This window comes from Canis lupus, chromosome 6 (genome assembly GCF_048164855.1).
Source record: "Canis lupus baileyi chromosome 6, mCanLup2.hap1, whole genome shotgun sequence".
Taxonomy (NCBI): domain Eukaryota; kingdom Metazoa; phylum Chordata; class Mammalia; order Carnivora; family Canidae; genus Canis; species Canis lupus.
The window spans coordinates 8,961,594-8,983,860 of record NC_132843.1 but is presented as its reverse complement, the minus strand read 5'-3'; the positions used below and the strand labels follow the sequence as shown (position 1 = coordinate 8,983,860).

At 36.2% G+C, this 22,267-nt stretch overlaps 1 protein-coding gene across 15 annotated transcripts in view; it reads right to left on the bottom strand.

Moving 5' to 3' along the window:
- The window catches only part of L3MBTL4 (L3MBTL histone methyl-lysine binding protein 4), a 492,268-nt gene that overhangs the window by 95,414 nt on the left and 374,587 nt on the right, over positions 1 to 22,267 (bottom strand). For 14 of the 15 annotated variants that reach the window (XM_072828786.1, XM_072828792.1, XM_072828785.1 and 11 more), the window contains one exon: positions 15,236 to 15,306. The exons of the other annotated variant lie outside the window; for it this stretch is intronic. In XM_072828786.1, coding sequence (XP_072684887.1) covers positions 15,236 to 15,306 — 71 coding nt within the window. The remainder of the gene's footprint in view (positions 1 to 15,235; positions 15,307 to 22,267) is intronic. 15 annotated transcript variants of the gene reach the window in all.

Sequence of the window (22,267 nt, the reverse complement as noted above, 5' to 3'; positions counted from 1 at the left end):
TTCACTTACTGAAGGATACCTTGGTCGTTTTCAGCTTCTAGTTATTAGGAATAAAGCCTCTATAAGCATTTGTGTGTAGGTTTCTGTGTGAACATGAGTTTCAAACTCATTCGGATAAATACCTAGGAGCAGGAATGCTGGACAGTATGGTAATTCTGTGTTTAGTTTTCAGAAAGAAACTGCCAGACTCTTCCAAAGTGGCCATACTGTTTTGTGTTCTCACCAGCACTGAATGACAGGCCCTGTTGCTCCACACCCTCACTGGTTTGGGGAATTTTAGACATTCGAACAGGTGTACAGGGTATTGAACTGTTGTCATCTGCGGTTCCCTGATGACATACATGTTGAACATCTTTTCATGTGCTCATTTGCCATCTGTGTCTGCCGAAGTGTCTGTTCATATCTTTGCCCTCTTAAGAAGTGGACTGTCTTCTTATGGTTAATTTTTAACAGTTCTTTTATATTTTGGATACAAGTCTTTTATCAGATATATGTTTTCCAAATATTTTCTTCCAGTCTGTGGCTTGTCTTTTCATTTGCTTGACAGTGTCTTTCACAGAACAGAAGTTTTTAGTTTTAATGGAATCCAACTTCTCATGTTTCTCTTTTATGGATTGTGCCTTTGGTGTTGTATTTGAGAACTCACTGCCAAACACAAGGTCATCTAGATTTTCTCCTACATTGTCTTCTACAAGTTTTACTGTGTTATGTCTTACATTTATATCTTGATCCATTTAGCATTTTTTGCACTTGTGTCTTTTTTTGTTTTCTCTCTCTCTCTCTCTCTCCCTTCTCTGATTTTATTTATTTTTAAAGATTTTATTTATTTATTCATGAGAGACACAGAGAGAGGCAGAGAGGGAGAGGCAGGCTTCCTGCAGGGAGCCCAATGTGGGACTCCATTCCAGGACCCTGGGATCATGCCCTGAGCCAAAGGCAGACACTCAACAACTGAGCCACCCAGTCGTCCCTCCATTCTCTGATTTTAATTGAATATTTTACATAATTTGATTTCTCTCCTTTCTTAGCTTATTAATTATACTTTCTTTAAAATTTCATTCATTTCACTTATCCATAAGTTAGAATCACCCCATAAATTGGTGTTATGATCATTTTGAAAAGCACTTGAACAAACTGTGATCAGTTAAGAATATGAAAAATAGGATATTTTAATCCTACCTACCTCTATTTGCTCCTTTTTTTAATGCCCTTTCTTTATATAGGTCTGACTTTCTGACCCATATCATTTTCTTTTTCTCTGAAGAACTTCTTTTGACATTTCTTTCAAGGCAGGTCTACTGGTGATAAATCCCCTCAGTTTGTGTTTGTCTGAGAAAGCCTTTATTCCTCTTTCACTTTTGAATGATAAACTCCCTGTGTTCAGAACTGTTGGTTGTGTTTTTTTTTTCCCCTTTTAACACTTTAAATATTTCACTCTACTCTCCTTTAGCTTAGATGGTTTCTGAAGCAAATCCAAGGTAATTTTTTTTAAGATTTATTTATTTATTTATTTGAGAGAGAGAGAGAAAGAGAGAGAGAGCGTGAGTGAGCATGAGTAGAGTAGGATGAGGGGCAGAGGGAGAAACAGACTCCCTGCTGAGCCGGGAGCCAGATGTAGGGCTTGCTCCTGGGACTCTGGGTTCATGACCTGAGCCCAAGGCAGATATTGTGGGACCCAGGAAATTTAAAAAATCCCCTACCCCTGGACAAGCAGAGCAGGACTAACTCCGTCTTGTGCTGCACCCGCCACCTCCTGTATAACCCCCACATGACCTGCTTATTGCTTAAGGCGCTGCCCTACCCTAGTCGAGCCGCTGGGCACACCCTAATCGGAAATCGGCTCATAGCAATGTAACCCTGCTTTGTGCCCCCCAAAACTGCGCCGATTCTGACCAAAGTAATAGGCCAGCTCAAATGGATACTATAGGGTAAATTGTAATTCAATCGGCCACCTGCGTGTGGACCGACATGACTGTGCAACTTTCTGTGTATCCCATTGGCCACTGGCCCCTATAAAGCTGCTATGCCTCTTAGTCTCGGGGTCCAAGTCCCTGCTCCGCTGTCGGGTATACTTGGACCCAGGCTGGAGCTTGTAAATAAACCCTCGTGTGTTTGCATCGGTGTCTGCTCCTTGGTGGTTTCTCGGATTCGCAATCTTGGGCACAACAATATTTAACCGACTGAACCACCCAGGTGCCCATCCAATGTAATTCCTATCACTTGTCTACGGGTAAGGTGTTTTTCTCTATGCCTTCCTTGAAGATTTTGTCTTTAATTTTTTTTGTACTTTGAATATGATATACCTACGTGTAGAACTTTTCATATTCATCCTCTTTAGTGTTTTTGTGCTTCCTGGATCCAGGGTTTGGTGTCTGTCATTAATTTTGGAAAATTTTGAGCAATTACTAATTCAAATATTTCTTTTGCTCCTGTTGATCTTTCGTCAAGTCTTCCCATTACATGTATTTTACTCTTTGTAATGGTTCCTCAGTTTGGATATTTTGTAGCATCTTTTTCATTTTCTTATTTGCTTTTCAATTTGGGAAGTTCTACTGACATCACTTCAAGCCCACTGATCCTTTCATTGGCCACAAACCATGATGAGCCTGTCCCAAGCATTTTTCATTTCTCTTACAGTGTTTTTTATTTCTAGCATCTCCTGTTGATTCTCTTTTAGAGTTTTCACCTCTCTGCCTATATTACCTCTCTATTCTTGCATGTTGTCTTTTTTTCCAATAGAGTTATCATAGTTCTATAATTACATAGCTATATCATGATTAAATCCCCATCTCGATAATCCAAAATGTCCACCATATCTGAGCCTGGTTCTGATGCTTGTTTCATCTCTTTAGTCTGTGGTGGGTTTGTTTTGCCTTTTAGCATGCTTTGTAATTGCTGTTGAAAGCCTGACATGATGTATCAGATAATAGGAACTTGGGTAAAAGGTCTTTTGTGTGAGATTTTATGTTAAAATGGCTAGCAGTTGGGCTGCTCAGTGTTTGGTTTATCTGTAGAATGTCAGGCTTCAACTTCTTCCAGTGTCCTGTTTCCTTCTCTATTGTCTTTGGGTTTCCCTAGAAACTCCTTAAACAGTCTGTGTCTCAGGTTCTCTGTTATAAACCTACTGTTACTATATTGGAGTCCTACTGATGTGGTGGTCAAAGTACAGATGGGAGAAGTGGTCTAGAGTTTTATGGTTAAAACTAGGGTTTTTTTTTTTTTTTTTTTTTTGACTTTTGTTTTGTTTTGTTAATGGGCTTAAGTCTCTGTGGCTTTAGGAAGTTTCCTAGCCTTTTCATTTTCCCTTTCATTCTGTGAGACACATAGCTGGAGGGGATTGGAGCTGTTTAACTGCCTTTCCTCCAGGGCATAACAAGTAAAACTGGTAAAACAGTTTCCCTTGAGTGCAGGACCTCCACTCTCTGATGTATCTGAAAGACTTGTTGATTTTCAGTTTGTTCAGCTTCTTTCTTGTGAGGATGAGAGGGATGACTTACACATCAGAATTAAACCAACAGTTTGCTTTTTATCTGAGATGACTCCCATGGACAATGTCAGAAGTCTGTGGCAGAGTCACCTCTTCCCTCAGTTCCCTGTGAGAGCAAAGCCACAGGGCATGAAGCCCAAGAAGGCCCTTAAAATTCAGTGTATATACAGCTCATAGCATAAGTCAGTTTTCTAAATAATATATTACTCAAAGTGTAACCACTGATAACTTTCTATGTTTCTATCCTTTACCTAAACTAAAAATGGAGGAATGTATTTTCACCAATTTTAAAGGCCATGTTAGTGGTAGTCTCTAACCTAATGAAGAAATTATGCAGTAAACATGAAATTCACTCTGAGGGATCACTGAGCATTTCCAAACTCTGAGCAATCCGTGTCTATGGAGCTGCAACACTGCTGGTCTGAAGTGAGACAGATGCTTGGACAGACAGAACACTAATTTGAAACATGAGCCTCAAAAAACCACCTCTTCAGAACCAAAAACCCAGTGCTGCTCCAAATATCAATTTGCTATTAAGCTCCCTCTCTCAGACACTCTGCTGCATGCTCCAGCGTAAGTAGTAACAACTTATTCCTTCAGTGGTGGTTAAAGATCTCTAGGCACACAGAGGAACAACTACTTTTGTGATGTGCTACAAAACCAAAAGCACTAACTCTAGGCCTTCACAGCAACTTGCACTATAATTCCATGAATTAAAAATTCCTGGTAAATAAACACACAGAGGCTGTGCTGAAGGCTTTTTAATGTGTGTGTAAAACCAGTGAGTTTCGTAACTCTGAGCCTCCTTCTAGAGAGAACTAAGTGAAATAAAAGATGTCTGAGAAGATTTATGTCTTTTAAACCTATGAGTAGGCCCACAAGTTATGGCTTTCTGGTATACTGCTTAATCCTTCATTTTCAGTTTTGGCTCCCTCGTTGTGGTTTCCCAACTTCCTGTTACTCTGATGCTATGTATCTCCTTACTCTGATTTTCTTCAGTCTCTCCAGACTTTGACTTTCTAATGATACCTCAGCAGTGGCTTTCCTCCACTGTATTCAGATCTCTTTGGTACAAGGCAGCACCCGCAAATCTAGGTATGAAGGGAGTCTTGGACACACACATAATATCATCGATGGTAGAGCTTGTAAGTTTCAAGCATATGACAGAACTTCCTATATGAAGACTATTCAAATTAGTATGAAAATAAGATAGGTTATTTTTTAAATGTTATTGAAACAATTCAGGAATACAATAAGCTAGACTATTACATTAAACCTTACATAAAAATCTGGGGTAACTGGGTGACAGGCACTAAGGAGGGCACCTCATGGGATGAGTACTCGGTGTTATACTATATGTTGGAAAATTGAATTTAAATAAAAAAATAATTTAAAAAAGCCTTACATAAGAATCAATTCCATATAGAGTACAGACTTAAATGTTAAAAAGATGAGACCACAGATTTTCTAACACAATATGTACTCCTTATGACCTTAATGTTGGAATAAGGATGAAATTAAAACTAGAAACCATGAAAGAAAAAAGTGATAAACCTGAAAATTCATATTTAATTTAGTTAAAAAAATGAAAAAAGCATTCAAGGTAGGAGCACAAGATGGGAGTATATACAAAAATTATTAAGATCTATAACAATGAATAATTGGTATCCATAATACATTAAGTCAGCTTCAAATCTGCAATAATGACATAAGGAAGAATAAAATGGACAAAGGGCAGGAATAAGCAATAGTCATTATGTGCAAGGGTAAAGTAATTATAATTACTTTCTTTTGTTGTTAGGAGAGTATATAGGTATGTACACTTTAAAGGTAGGTTGACAGTAACACTCATAATTTATAATGTGCAACTTTTGATTAAACAATTTCACTTTCAGATATTAATCCTTAAAAATATTCCCACAAATGCCCACATATAATTGTATGAGTATTTACTGTGTGTGGGTTTTAAATGTAAAGGCTGAAAAAAAAATGTTAATAAATGAGAATTAAATTAAATAAATTATTGTAGAATCACCCAGTGAAATTTTGTGGCTGTTAAGCAAGAATATGGCAGGAATTCTACCCCCAGTTATGATGGAGTAGCTTTAGGAGACCAACCTTCTTACAAAGGATGACAAGAAAAGCGGGCCCACAGATGATTCAGATTAGAATTATAAGACACAGAATTAATAACTATGACTAATGTGCTTAAGAAATTAGATGGCAAAATAAAGAACTTTACTCAAAAATTATAATCTATTTTAAAAATCATAATGTGTTGGGATGCCTGGTGGTTCAGTTAGCTAAGTGACTCTTGATTTTGGTTAATGGTCTCAGTCAGGATCTTGGGATTGAGCTCTACATCAGGTCTATGCTCAGCAGGGAATTTGCTTGAGATTCTCTCTCTTCCTCTCCCCTTCCCCCCCTGTGCTCTCTCTTTCTCTTGCTCAAATAAGTAAATAAATAATCATAATATGAAAAAAAATAATCATAATATGAAAATTCCAGAACTGAAATATGCAGTTAACTAAAAATTCTTTGGGGAGAGCAGTTTGGAAGCTGTTGAAGAGAGTATTGATCTTAAGGAAAGGTTAGTGGGAAAAAAATCCAAACTAAAGCATATAGTTCAAAGAGGAAAGAAAACACAGAAAATAGCACGTAGGACATGTAATCAAGAAATAGTGTAATATATTTATAGGTAGACTCTTAAAAGAAGAGAAGGAAGAGAATGGAGCATAAGCAATATTAAAGAGATAGCAGTCAAGAAAATTTTCAAAATAATAAAAGTCATAGGTATACCCACAGGCTTAAGAAGCACTATGAAAAAAAAAAGAAAAAAAAAAAAAAAAAGAAAAAAGAAAAAGAAAAAAAGAAGCACTCTGAATCCCCCAAAGACAGAGGCCTACATCTGGGCACTACATAATAAAACTTCTGAAACCCAAAGACAACAAAAATATCTAAGTAGCCAGAGACAATAAGATACACTCCCAACACACATTCCTTTCGAAGGAGACACAATAAAACCTCAAATGACTTCTCGAGGAAAACCATGTTAGTTAGAAGACAATGAGACATCATCTTTAAAACCTGAATAAGGGGATCCCTGGGTGGCTCAGTGGTTTAGCGCCTGCCTTTGGGCCAGGGCATGATCCTGGAGTCCCCCGCTCCTGGCATGGAGCCTGCTTCTCCCTCTGCCGGTATCTCTGACCCCCCCTCCCCCCGTGTATGTCTGTCATGAATATATAAATAAAAAAATTAAAAAATAACCTGAATAAAAATTAACTGCCAATCTAGAATTGTATAACCAGTATAAATATTCTTCAAAACTTAAGGCAAAAGAAGGACATTGATGGACAAAAAAAATCATAGCCACTCATAGCCATCAGAAATACAAGAAGGAGCCTTTCACAGAGGAAAAATGATCCTATAAAAAGATGGATACTAATCAACATTAAAATTAATGTTGTTTTCTACTAAAACAACATTAAAAATGCACAACAACAAGGTAACATATGGGGAAAATGGTATGATGAAATAAATTCTTGGTTAATAAAGCAAGAAATATAAAAATAAACATGACACTATTAAGAAAAATAGAGAATTATTAAAGTGATTGATATAAACCCAACGTAATAGTAAAAATATTACATATAAATGTATTAAATACTCCAATTAAAAGACTACTACAGTCAGTTTGATATCAAAGTAAATATCACATATCACTTGCAAGAGACATACTGAAATATAAACACACAGATGAGGATATAAAAGGATGGCAAGACTAACACTAACCATCACTAACCATCCAAATGCTAACTAGAAAAAACTGACGTGCTACATTAATACCAGACAGAGTAGACTTTAGGGAAAGAAGTACTAGAAGAAATAAAGATACATTTCAAAATGATAAAAGGAATGAGACCATATAATGTTTGTCCTTCTCCGACTGACTTATTTCACTCAGCATAATACCCTCCAGTTCCATCCACGTCGAAGCAAGTGGTGGTTATTTGTCGTTTCTAATGGCTGAGTAATATTCCATTCATTCATTTGGGGAATATAAAAAATAGTGAAAGGGAATAAAGGGGAAAGGAGAAAAAAATAAGTGGGAAATATCAGAAAGGGAGACAGAACATGAAAGACTCCCAATTCTGGGAAACGAACTAGGGGTGGTGGAAGGGGAGGAGGGCAGGGGGTGGGGGTGACTGGGTGACGGGCACTGAGGTGGGCACTTGACGGGGTGAACACTGGGTGCTATTCTATATGTTGGCAAATTGAACACCAATAAAAAATAAATTTATTTAAGAAAATGATAAAAGGGGAATTGATCAGGAATATATAATAATTCTTAGTTTATATAAGCCTAATAATATAGTATGAAAAAATATATATAGTAAAAGGAAAAATCATAAATTTCACAATCATAGAAGAGTGATTTAACACATTTCTTTCAGGAACAAACAGAAGGAAAAAAAAGCAGAAAAACCAAGCAGACAAAAAAAAAAATAGTATCAGTAAAAATAAAGAAGATCTAATAACATGATTAACAAACTCATTGTTCAAAATATGTTTTTTGACCACAGTAGAATAAAGCTAGAAGTCAATAAATAAAAGATAATAAAATCCACAACTATTTGTAAGTGAAGTATTACATATCAACCTATAGATAAAATGATTCACAGTGTAAATGAGAAAATATTTTGAGTTAATTGATTATGAAATTTGACAAATCAAAAAAAATTTAATGTAGAAAAGTGATGCTTAGATTAATACTAATAGCTTTAAGTGCATATATTAAAAAATAAAATGATCTAGGTAGTCATTTAAAGAAGTTAAAAAACAATAGTAATAATAAATCACAAAAAATTAAAGCAAGAAAATTGAAATATAATCATAGAATAAAGGAGAAAACAAATGCACAGTAGAAAAAAATCAACATAGTCCAAGTAAAACATTTAAAAAATCTAAATACTAAGTATCTAAATACTTAAGGAAATTGAATCTCTAATTAAAATTCTTCCCATTAAAGGAGAGAAAATGAGTGGGAAAAATCAGAGAGGGTGACTAAGCATGAGAGACTCCTAACTCTGGGAAACAAACAGGAGGTAGTGGAAAGGGAGTTGGGCGAGGGGGATGGAGTGACTGGGTGACAGGCACTGAGGGGGGGCCTTGATGGGATGAGCACTGGGTGTTATACTATATGTTGACAAATTGAACTCCAATAAAGAAAATACACACAAAAAAATTCTTCCCATTAAAAAAGTCCAGGCTCAGAAAGTCTTCCTGGTGAATTTTGTCTAAATAGTTACGAAAGAAATGGCACTATTCTTACTTACATAAACTCTTTGTGAGAATGGAAAAAGAGTACATAACTTCCCAGTTCATTTTATGAGGTCGTCATACTCTTCGTACCTAACCATAATGAGGTCTTTACAAGAAAGAAAATTCATAGACCAACTTCTTTTATGAACATATTTGAAAAAGTCCTTTATAAAATATAAGAAGTTCTCTCAGCATGGCAGTTAGACTGTAAAAATGATCGTGCAAGCTGAAAGTGAGCTAAATACAAGATGGGCTTAATAAGCAGTGAGGAAAACTGATTTCCCCATGACCTTTATAAATTTGATTTCTCTATGACCTTTACAAATATTCAAAATAGTAAAAATCTTTTACTGTCAATTATAATTATATAGAGAAATTTAAAAAAAATAGTAGCAATATTTTTAGCACACTGTGATTGAAAACATTAAAGACACTGAGAGTGTTTTATTTCTTTCTAAAAAACTTATCAAGAGTTGAGTAGTGTTGACTTTCCTCTTGTCCTATAGTTATGATGTAGAGCAAGCATCTTTTCTATGCTTTGGTAAATTATCAAACTCCTTTCCAAGTTTGGATCTCCTTCCAACATTTTATCTTTTCCATCTACAATGCTGTAAAATCTCTCTGAGTTCCCTTAATGTGAAGGGATTTTTTTTCCTTCCAATATCACTTCCTACAGGACATACTCACCTAGTTTGTCTCAACCATCTTCTCATTTATATCAGAGAGTGTTTTCACTGAGTTCCTCTGGCAGCACAGTTAGAATCTCTCAAATGGGGGCAGTGCCAGCATCTCCATGGTTGGCTTTTTATATAAATCTGTTGACATTTGATTAGAATTTCACTTCTAATATTATCACTTTGTTTTTTTTACTGTACTTTCATATATGTTGGCCAATACTCTTTGGAGTACCCACTTTTGTAAAACAACACGTGTTTCTCACTGGGAGCAAGTAGGCAACATAACCACATTCACTGCTGTCAGTATGTGAACTGAATAACAGATGTGCTGGGACCAATTACTGACAGACTGTGAAAGAAGAGACATCACTGGTCACTGATCATTACGCAGATCTGTTAGGTAGTGATTTGTGGACAAGGGCTGGTACTTGGTGTAATGGCCCACAGTTAATACACTGTGTAACTAAAATCTGAATTGTGTTGTTAGGGGACTGGAATTATTTAATGAAACCATGGTAACTGAAATTCACTGCATATTCAGTAAGGTGGACTCTACCTGCATTGGTAAAGAAATATTGGTTCTATGTTTTGATCTGGGTGCTGATACATGAATATTCATTTATTGAAATTTATTGAGTATTACATATATAATTTACACAAATTTTTCCAAAAATATGATAAACTTTAAGAAGAAATTTCCTTAAGAATCTTTATAACTCATCACATTAACAGAATAAAGAGAAAAAACATGTGATCATCCAAATAGATGCTGAAAAAGCATTAGATAAAATTTAACACCTATTCATAAAAATAAAAACACAAACTAAAAGAGGAGGCAGTTTTCTCAATCTATTAAAAACATTACAAAAAACTGTAGCAAACCTCATACTTAATAGTAAACTTCTGAAAGCTTTCCTCCTGAAAGATCTGAAAGATGCCTTCCTATCATTTATCTATTCAACATTATACTGTAGGTCCTAGCTGAGAGAAACTGCCTAACATTATTGAAAACTACTAAAGAATGCCTAATTAAATGGAAGGATGTACCATGCTCATGAATTAGAGAATGCCAATTCACCTGAAATTGATCTATACATTCACTGCAATTCCAGTCAAAATCAGGGTATGCTGTTTGGTGTGTGTGTGTGTGTGTGTGTGTGTGTGAATAGATAAGCTCTTTAGATATGCAAAGGAACAAGAATAGCCAGGCAATCTCAGAGAAAAAGAAAAGAAAATGGGAAGAGTGGCATTTTGGCTATCAGGATTTATTATATAAAGTTAAAAAATTATAGTAATTAAATCAGTAAGGTACTGGCATGAGAATAGACAAGCCAAAGGAATAGAACACAATCCAGAAATAGACGCATACAAACACAGTCACTTGATTTATGATAAGCAATAGGGGAAAAGGTCTTTTTTTACTAAATGGTACTGGGTCAACTGAATATTCATATAAAAAGTTAATCTTGGCTCCTATGTTATGCCATTTATAAAAAATCAGCTGCAGGTGTATTGTAGATCTAAATATAGATTTTAATCTGAAAGATCAAACAATAAAGGTTCTAGAATAAAAAACAGAATATCTTCATGAACATGTAATAGGCAAAAGTTTTTAAATAGGACACTAGAAGTGCTAACCAAAATGGAAAGGATTAATGTACTCTATTAAATCTTGGACTTTCTATTTATCACAAGGCACCATTAAGAGAGTGAAATGGCAAATCATAGACTGGAGAAGATACCTGCAATATATCTAACCAACAATGGATTTGTTTACAGACATCAAGAACTCTTATATATCAATAAGAAAATGACAATCTAAAAGACAAATGGGAAAGATATTTCACAAAAGAGGATATTCAAATGGCCAGTAAACACGAAAATGTGTTCAAGCCCATTAGGCCTCAGGGAAATGCAAAATTAAAAGCATAATTAAACAGTACTGCAGACCCAAATAAATGGCTAAAATTAGGGACTGACAAGCATTAACCTGCTAGCAAGGATGTGGAGTACCTGCAGTTTCCAAGCTGTGCTGGCAAGAATGTACTGGTGCAAAGACTTTGTAAAAATATTTGATACCAGCTCCTAAATGTAAACCCATTCAATTACCCAGAAATTTCCCTCTTCAGTATGTACCCTACAGAAATGCATACACATATCCACGAAATCACATACAAGAATGTCCCTAGTAGCACCACTGCTGAGAGGGCAAAACTGAAAGCAACCAATATTAAAATGGACAAATTGTGGCACCTTCATAAAATTGAATAAGATGCAATTCTGAGAATAAGCAAACAAGCAAACCACGATTCGAGTGAAATTCACGAATGCAATGTTAGCAAAGAGTCAAACATAAAATAATATATATTGTGTGATTTCAGTTATAAAATGATCAAAACAGGGCCACAGCAGCTAACAGTGACAGAAATCAGAAGAGGGATTGTCCTGCCAGGAGGTGATAATTGAACAGCATGAGGGGGGCTTCCACTCAGATTCTATTTCTTGACCCACCCAGTGGTTAAATTTGTGTAATCTCTTGACCTTGTCTAAAATTATTACTTAAAAAATAAGAAAAAGAAACTAGCCAGTGAATATGCACTGACTTATTAGAAAGAGAGCCATGATCTACCAGCAACTAGAGAAAAAAAGTCAATGGTAGTTCATCAAATATGATTTTATAATGGTAACAAAACCAAAAGATGAATTATTATATCGAAAATTAGTCTGTAAGGGATTATTAACAATGTTTATCTTTGTCATGCTTATCTCTTGTATTTTTTGCTTTATGAAATTTTTGCATTTTTTAAAGATTTTTTTTAAGATTTATTTATTTATTGATGATAGACAGAGAGAGAGAGCCAGAGACACAGGAGGAGGGAGAAGCAGGCTCCATGACGTGGGACTTGATCCCAGGTCTCCAGGATCACGCCCTGGGCTGCAGGCAGCGCTAAACTGCTGTACCACTGGGGCTGCCCAAATTTTTGCATTTTTAAAAAGGTGAGCCTTAGTTACACATTTGAAAACAAAAATAGTAAAGAGTTAAAATAAAAGCTTTCTAGCTGAACATTCCACAATACCAAAGATGTCTCCTGGGGTAGAGCTATGCGGTGACCTTGATAGTGACATGCATCTATGGTACCAAATAGTTGAGTTTTAGCTGCTCTGGGTCTGGGCTCTCTAAGTGGGCAAAAGGGCAGATCACTAAAATGAGCAGGTCTCTGACACTTAATGGAAAATGTACTTTAATTAGCTTCACTCAACCTGTATTCAAAGGAGATTTTGTGCAGTTCTCTGTGGGACACTCACTGAGCAACAGTAAAAACCTGAAGGGCCACCACACAGATGCTCAACTCAATTCCAGAGAAGGGATGTGGTGCAGCACATATGGCAATGATATCTTCATGCATTGTTTTACATAACAAAAGGCAGAAAAGAGAACTACCATTTGCCGTGTCTCATGTGCAAAACTCAGTATGCTTTACCTGTAAACCTATAGATTAGTAAGACAAATTAACTTCTGTCAATTTTACTACCGGACATTTTTTTAGTTAATCATGTTTCCCTCAACAAATTTATAGAGGTACTTAAATATTTCTACCATCCAATATTACTTTTATACATTATTATGGTAAAAGGAAGAACGTTGTATCCCTAAGAAGTATCCTTGAAAATTATAGGTAGTTTTTTTATTATATATCTGCCAAGAATATCTATTGTGAGTAAAATTTAGAAAACAAAGATGTTTACGAGTAAAAATTAAAAATACGCCCAGGATATGAAAAACACAAGCTGCCATGTGCGTGTGTACATATGTACACACAATCCTTAAATATCAAAAATGTAACATCTGCCCTCATAGAAGCCTAGAACAAATTTTAGCCCATTTTCCTTTAAAAAAAAAATGCTCCTGATGAATTAAGAAGGTATTTATTCAATCTATACTCAACGGCAAGAGTAAGAATTTGGAATTTATGCTCTGATTTACAGGCAAAAAAATAAAAGAAAATATTAAATAATCATTCAATGTCATGATCACACCCTCAACTCTTCCTCTCCTGCAAAAGCTTTCATTCAAAGCAACTTCCTCTTTTTTCTCTATAAAGTAACATTCCTCTCCTTTGTTTTTGGGATTTGCCATTTGCTGGTGGTTTTATTTTATTTTATTTTATTTTATTGCTTGTCCCTAACTGAAATTCTTTGCTCTTCCCAAATAAACTCATTTTGCTGGTAAAATAACTGGCTGTTTTATTTTTAAGGTTGACATAACAGACCTTTCAAAAGCGATGCAGAAAAGAATAAGTATACACTGAACAAGCTAGAAGAGATTTCATCTTTCACATTATGCAAATACATTTTGCTAGTGATATCTTCTATTTTTATAAGGATGATCCTCATTACTACTTTTACTATGTGAATTACAAAATTGACTGTGTATCTGTTTTAACAGGAACATATACATAATTACTCTGCGAAGATAGTTTCAAAAGTGTCAAAATATGAATTAAAACACTGACACTTTTTAAGGGCTCCTTATATGGTTCCAAAACACATGTTGTTTACAGTAAGGAGGCTTGGTAAAATGGATTAGAACATTTGTATGGAGCAGTTTCTAAAATATCAGTAATTTATTTTATTTAAAGCAATGTTCAGATCTGATGATGTTACACAGAATTCTTCTGGTTAGGGAGAAATGTGTGGATGCACCATGAAACCAAAGAAACTTAACTGCCTTCCATTTTCTGTGGAAAAGATTCCTCCTCCCTTCGTGACTGAGATGAAATCAAGAGTTGTTCCAATCACAAGCTGAGTTTGGTCCCTGCCTGAAGTGAACAGGTTAGCTTTGCTCAGAGATGTCATGGTTCTTTTTGTTCGGTGGCTGCCAACCATATTCTTTTTTCCTTAAGAAAAGTGTAATGGGTAATAATCTTATCGGAGATGAGTGCAGTGCTACAAAGTTGTGCTTATTTGTTGCACTTTTTGGTCAAGTCAGCAGAAAACCCACTGGATTTTCTTTTCCTCTGGAAGAGGAACAGGGCTCCTGCTGTCTGTTCTGGGAGATGTTAACACGCAAAACTATGATGGCAGAAGACACAGGACACTAATATAAGTTACCAATGTTTTCATCTGATAAAATAAAAATTATTGCACTTAGTAAACACAACTAAGGGGAAGCTTATTCCTTAGCTTGCTGCAATATAACCTCAAAATTATAGATGAGATTCTGTCTATATCGAACCTTAACTGGAAAGAAACAGAATTAAATGAAACCATGCAATTCTTTTTCCTACACTCCAATAATCCTTCAGCTTTCAGTTTTAAGTTTAAACAAAACTTTTCCTCCAACAACCTTCTTGCCCATCTTAATAATGAGGTACATTTCCCAGTCCCCCGCACCCCCAGCCTATAAAAAGACCATGAGACACTTCCAGTTTCCCTCCTTCATGCTCAGCAGATGGCAGAGATTCCACCACAGAGACCTCTACCTCAATAGGTTTTGGTTTATCCTATCATGAGTGAGGACCACAGAAATTGCAGTCTAGTCCTGTCACTTTAAAAATGAGAAAATCAAGGTTGGATGGAGAAGTAGTGGAACCTATCTGTCTGTAGGGTTGAGATTAGAACACAAATCTTTTCCTCTCATCAAGCTCTATTCCACTCTCACCTACAGGAATGATAAAGTCAACCCAGCAAACAAATAAGACATTCTTGACAACAAAAAGCATAGTCTGTGTTTTTCCTTTGTTTTTACCTCTGAAGAGATTATCCAAGTCAATATCTTCTTTTCCTTTGATTTTCAAACACTTTGCCTGCTGTACAAGCCTGGGCAAAGAACAGAAATAAAATCTAGATTCATTATCCTGTGAGGTAGGAATAAATCATGACAGCAGCACAAATTTAAATAGAAACCACGGAGTAAACAATAGTGAATTAGCAGGTATTTTGCTGCAGAGACTTGTTACAATTTTTCTTCAGTTGAAGATTTTAAAAACATATTTTCTTCAGAAACGCTAACTTTGAAACCTGCAACTTGAAAGTTCTCCCTCATTCTGTTACAGCAAAAAGTTTCTAAAATTCTCTGGAGAATAATCTCTTCAGATTCTGAGGAGGAGCTATCAGGGATGATAGGGGTAGTATGGTAGTAAGTGGGTAAATAGTAATTGCTACTGATGATTTTAGCTCTTATTTTAATCAGAAAATTATATACATTGTGCTTAAACAACTGTATAAAGTAATTTAGTTACACAGTTGAATGTCAGAGAATTAATTAACTTTTAAAATGCTCCCATATGCGGTAAGGACTAATTTTGTAACTCTTCCATCATACAACTTGATTAAAACTTGAGGCTCATGGAATATGTAAGTTTGTAATGAATATAGAAGTTTCTAAAATGAAACTTTTCGGTGTTGCTAATTACCTAGTAATTAATTTTAAGTAGAGACCTTAAGATACTTGATTAATTTATCCATATATGTATTTACGATTTTAATGAAAATTATAATAGCTTGTTTTGCAAATGCATTTTCCTATTGCACTTGTACAGCAGCACTCTCATTTTATCCTCTCTGACAAGTTTCTGAGTACTGTTTCAATTTCTGTTTTAGATGAGGATACCGATTCAATCACCAAAGCCTTACACAGAAACCTAAGTGACTTGTACATAATTGGAGGTAATTTTATCTGTATATTCTATAAACATATATATCATGATAAAAACAAATTCTATTTATCAGCTTTTTTCCCCTTACATTAGACATTTTTTTTAACCAAAAATGCAAGAAACGGAGAAAGAATTTCTTTTGAAATCCCATGTTGGACCTTAAAAGGAAGCCCTACATGGCTACTGTGGCATAGTCTAGCTCTGGGCAGGGAAGCTATGATCTAGTGTGGATACCAGCACGCTCAGTGGAGAAAACTGCATCGAGGCTCTAGGCTGCTACCCCAGAGTTCATTTTTAAATTCTATAGATCTCAGCTTCCCAACCTGCAAAATGGAGACTGGATTTGCCTTACAGGGTTCATTCTGAACCATCAGAGAAACATTATATTATAAAATAATCTACAAGCTTTTATTCAGCATGGACATGCATAAAAATGTGAGGAATAATTTCATTAATTTGATATGCTTAATTTTCATTATACTCTGGATATATACAGATCATCATGATTTATTTACATCCTTGTAGGAAAGAATATTAACAATAGAGGGTTTAAATTGAAGCAGTGAGCATCTGGTGGAGAGAGCTGGTCAACATGGAATGCTAGAGGCACAACATGTGCACTAAATAGCATGATGCAGTCATTTCTCAAAGTAGAAGATGAAAAAAAGAACAATTTAGTCTGCTTATGTACTTTGGAAAATATTTGTTTGGGTATATTCCCCCAAAATTTACAGATTTGATGAAACTGAGTTGATTTTTAAATCATCTTAAAGCATCCCTCTACAACAGATTCTGATGAAGATCTTGATTCTATCTTAAAAATTTGAAAAATAGAAGCTGGTGTGCTTTATATAACTTCGATGGGGATTTTAAAAAGCAATTTAAAAATAAATAAATTTACTGAGTAGCTTTAAAAATATTCCAGGCACTGCCACTAACCACAGATACATTTCAGTGCAGTTTGCTTTCAAAATTATTACATCACTAGGGAGATACACCAAGTCAAACACTAATCAGTTCAGGTTCGTTAACATTTCCTGAGTGAGACAGGTACCTTCTAAGGATTCCTAGACTCTTCACTTTGTTTACCCTCTTTTCATTTTCACAAAACCACTCTAAGGCAGAGAGGTATAGTGCCCTTGATATAAGTAAAGAAACTGAGACTCAGAGATACTAAACCACTCGCCCATCTTGGGCACACAGTGAGTCAATGGGGAAGCCAGAACACAAACTCAAGTCTGCAGATTCCAAATCCAGGTTTCCCCTTACTCTGCGCGTCACTGTCCATGCTTGCTGAGCATTTCCAGAAGGCATCAAGAATGAGATGTCATAGGCACAGCAAAAGAAAGGGATGCTCCTGGCCGCTGGAGGGAGAGATGGTCTGGATCTGGGCTAGTGAGGAACTCTGTGGAGAATGCAGTCGGGTCTGGTTCGGAAAGAAGGGAGATGTGCAGGACTGATGGGCTTATAAAGCTCTAGAAAATCAGGGTGGGATAAAAGCAGAAACTGCCGTAGACTGGGCATCAGCAAAATGAGAGGGACAGTGTTTGCGGACATGAAGAAGCTAATCAACCTATTAGGCCTGCTCTGTGCAAGGAAAGGAGGGATCGAAGGTGAGGATAAAAGAATCTGCTAGAGCCAAGCTGTGGAGAGCCTTACTCACTGTTCTCAAGTGTCTGGACATCATCTTGCTGGCAGAGAAAAAAAGCGATTGAAGTGTTGCATCTTAAAAGAATCTACTGCATACAGGCAACAGAAATGTTTGGTGATGATTAGGTCAGCAATGTGCCAAAAATTAATTATTTGTATTTTAGTTAAAAAGGCAATACCATTGAAATCTCCGGGTATTATTTTTCACCAGTAACTCTGCCTGAACCTTGGCCTATACCTTTCATCATAGTTCCAGCCATTCCAAACAATCTTCAAAATCTTTTATTAATGCTATTGCTGTTGTAGCAGCAAGTGTCAGGCTAAATGTGTGTCTGTGTACCCTCAATTCACCACACAGGAAAGCATATGAATTAGGGGATTACTGCTTCTGTTGGTGAGACCTGCCCCTGTCATTTCATAGTCTCTGCTATCCCATTGGTTTTCCACTTACCTTATCCTTAGGATTTTGCTACTTCCTGTTGGAAAAGGGGGCTGCATGCTCTCTGACCCCCCTTTCTATGCTTCTGCTACATTTAATAAGGCAAGTTAGTGGCTACTGTTTTTCTGGGCTCAGGAAATGCTGGGCCCTGAGCTAGATGCCTAACATGAAGGAGGTAACATTAATCTAATATCTCAGTCACGCAGTAAGTAGAAGAGCCAACATGGAAAAATCAGAATTTGGAGTTAAGTCAGGTTAGTCTAAATGTAGCTAGACACCCTCTAGAACAGGAGTTGCAAACAGCAGCCCAAGAGTCAAATCCTGCCCCTTGCCTATTCCTGTGAATGAAATTTTAGTAGAATACAGCCATGCTCATTCATTACTTACTGTCCACAGTTGCTTTCACACGGGAGTGGTCAAGCTGAGTAGCTATAGCAGAGATCTTAAGGCTGGCAGAGCTTAAAAGTATTTACTATGTGGCCCTTTCGAGAAACAGTTTGCTGACTCTTGTTCTAGCAGTAAAGGAAAAGGTTCCTAAACCCAAAAATATACATATGATATGTGATAGTTTTATATTACTACCTTTTCTCAAAACTGCCTTAATAACTGTAGTTAGTTATTACTTAGAATAGGGCTTCACAGGCAAATATCGAACTCTACTTTTTATTTTTTAGACAAATTGCCCAGGTCCAATCAATATTTCTTTGAGCTTTTCCCACATACGGGTATTACATTCAGCCAAAATGGTATCTGCCACCAAGAGGCTCATAATCTACCAGAGGATACAGATGTGTGCAGTGCCAACTTTCACACAAAGTAGATTGAGAAAACGGCTACACAAATGATGAGAAACTGCTTTGTGGGAGGGGATTTTCTGCTTAAAAGATCAGAAAGAAAGCTTTCAGGGAGAAAGGAGTCTGTGTAGGCCTCAAAGCAGAGGGAGAAGGCAGAGGGAGAAGCAGGCTTCCTGCAGGAAGCCTGATGTGGGACTCAATCCCAAGACCCTGGGATCAGGCCTGAGTCAAAGGCAGAGACACTCAACCACTGAGCCACCCAGGCATCCCCTATGTATGCAATCTTTCTTCTGTGTGTGTATGTGTGTGTACACTTGTTTATATGTGTGTTTGTATATGTGAATTTATAGTAAAGCAAAATAAATAAAAAACCTGTAAGACTCTAGAAATCTAAGGGCAAATTCATATAGTATGTTTAGTTTATAAATAAAATATAATTCAGCTTTTAAAAATACTGCATTATAAACCATCAACAAATGACACACATATGAAAATGTTAATTGTACCATTATTTAAAGAGGAAAAATACTGTAGACGATGTCAATAGGGGAGTTAACTGAATAAATTAAGGTATGTCCACAATATGAAATATGATACAGTTATTTAGAGTTATTTAAAACAATGCATTGGGGGCACCTGGGTGGCTCAGTCAGTTAAGCATCTGCCTCCAGCTCAGATCATGATCTCAGGGTCCTGGGTTTGAGATCTGTGTCAGGATCCCTGCTCAGTGGGAAGCCTGCTTCCTCCTCTCCCTCTGCTACTCCTCCTGCTGTGCTCTTTCTCTCTCTTGCTCTCTCTCCCTCTCTGTCAAATAAATGAATAAAATCTTTTAAAAGATTAAATAAAAAAACAATGCACTGGATCCATTTGTATTAATATGAAAAATTACCCATGATATAATGCTAAATAAATAAAAGATATTTTTAAGCTAGTATCTTTTATTGTCAGACTTTCTTTAAGCCAACAAACAATGGTTTTATATGGCAGTCCATAAGAGATTAGGCAAATTTGTTTTTTCTTTGTGGGTAGACTTAGTTACTTAAGTCTTTACAACTTTTCCATGTAAAAATAAAAGTCCAAGACCAGATTATTTTTCTTTGGGCCATAAATGCTGACTTATTTACAGGTGTCTTGCTCAGAGTACATTTTATTAAAACTTCAGTGTTTAATGTTAGGGTCCTTGAAAACTTCACTCACATGTTAATCTGTCAGGATTGTGGCCTCTTTCCCCTACATTCAACATGATTATATCCTAACCTATCCAGAGTAATACAAGCTAACCTTGAAAGAAACATTAACACAAAATTACTGTAATATTTTTTAAAAGACTGAATGTATATCTGAATATCCATATGTGTACATAAATACAGAAAAAGTATAAAAGAGAACATGATCACACAAGTAACCTCAAGACACACCTCAGAGCTGAAGAGTAGGCAGTGATAAATTACATTTTAAAAATTTCTTTATTACCTGAATTACTGCAGTGGGAATTTTATCATATTTTTACAAGTCTGTAAGTTATGTTATTTGACCAGAGAAAGTCTGAGTATCACTATTTTTTTATTTTTAGTTTTTTTTTCTTTTTACTGATCTATATTTTCTAATTTTCCTATAATACACAAGAAGGCACACATACAAATGGTTTAGTTATGAGAAAAAAAATCATGTTAACTGTCCCAATTTTACTATTTGCAATGAATGGGAAATGACTGTTTTAAAGTCGGATCAATTGTGTAAATGAGAAAAAATGCCCACTGGTGCTTGGGCAACAAAATTATGTTTTTCTGGTGTGCAGAAACACCAATATTCCTTTACGCAAGGAACCATGGAGATTTTAGTACAGGCTGTTCTGTAGCATTTAATTAATAAGAGCCTGGGCCAAGGCAGGATTCGAGAAATCCAGAGATCCACAATAAATTATAAAATGCCTGTGAGAACCAGCTTAGAGAAAAATGTTTAAATATCTTTTAAAGGCATACATTGAGTATTTTATAACATTTTGAGAGAAGTGCAAATTTGTTTACAAACCATCAGACTATAATGAAGGTGCCAAAGGAACCAAGGCAAGAGGGATCCAATGAGGGCCAAGTCCTTTTACCCCAGCACTGTTACTGTCTACACTCCTGAGCTGATCCTGGCACGACTCACTTCATTTTCAATTTGCAAAATATTCAACAGAACCACCTCCCTCTTTTTTCCCTAATAGCATGGATCTGTGTATGGTCTCTAGGAGGTTAAGATAGGTAATTGCTGGAAACATTTTAAGTGTTGCCCATTCACTGCCTTGTTACTTCTTTCATGGCACTTAACCACAGTCTATGATTTTCTCCTCATTTATGGTTTACTTTTGTTTGCTCTCCTCTATTGCCTCTACCTGACAATATGCTCCCGGCAGCGATGGGGCAGTTTTGTTCACTGCCATATCCTAGTGCCTACCACACTACTCAGCCACAGCAGAAGTTCCACATGTATTTGCTGATGTAGTGAGTGAATCAACATGCCTCCTGCCAAGTCATCCTTCCTGAGTTCAAGTCTTCATCCTGCCACTTCACTAGCTAGGGCCATTTTCTTACCACCCAGTAAAAGCTTACTGAGGTCAAGGATTTTAGTCTGTTTTGTTTTCTTCTAGCTATCACTAGAGTTTGAAATATTACTTTTCTAAGTATTAGTTCAAAGAATAAATGTTGAAATAATGAAGGATTAAATATGTCCAATTTCAGGCTATGGCTACAGTCAGGATCCTGATTCTGCAAGATTAAATGCCATTCAGGTATTTATATGCCATAAGCCAGTTCCAGTTCTATTCTAACCTAATCTTAATTCTAGAGGAGGAGGAGGTATGGAATAGGAGCCGAGCAATGACCCAGGAGTCAGAGTGCTTAAAGTGGCCATTCATGACAGTGTCAAGGAAACTTAATTCTTTGGCTCTGATAACCTTATTTCTCTGTTGAAGAAGTAGGACTAGACAATCATTGAGTCCCTTCCCCTTGCAAAGCCCCAGGACTGTCATACTCTGTCAGAGGTCCCTCAGAGTGTGCCTGGAAAGTGTAGAGAGTGAGGGAGTTTGTCTGGATGGTGATAGGTTTTCTGTCCAGCCATAACTTCTACAAAAGGCTTCCTGAGTGCACAGGAAAAATCCTGATGTTTGACCACTGCTCACTTGATTAAGGGGTATAATTAAGTTCCAGATGCAGAGGAATAGCTCATAATAAATAAAGGTCTAAATTTTAATTTTG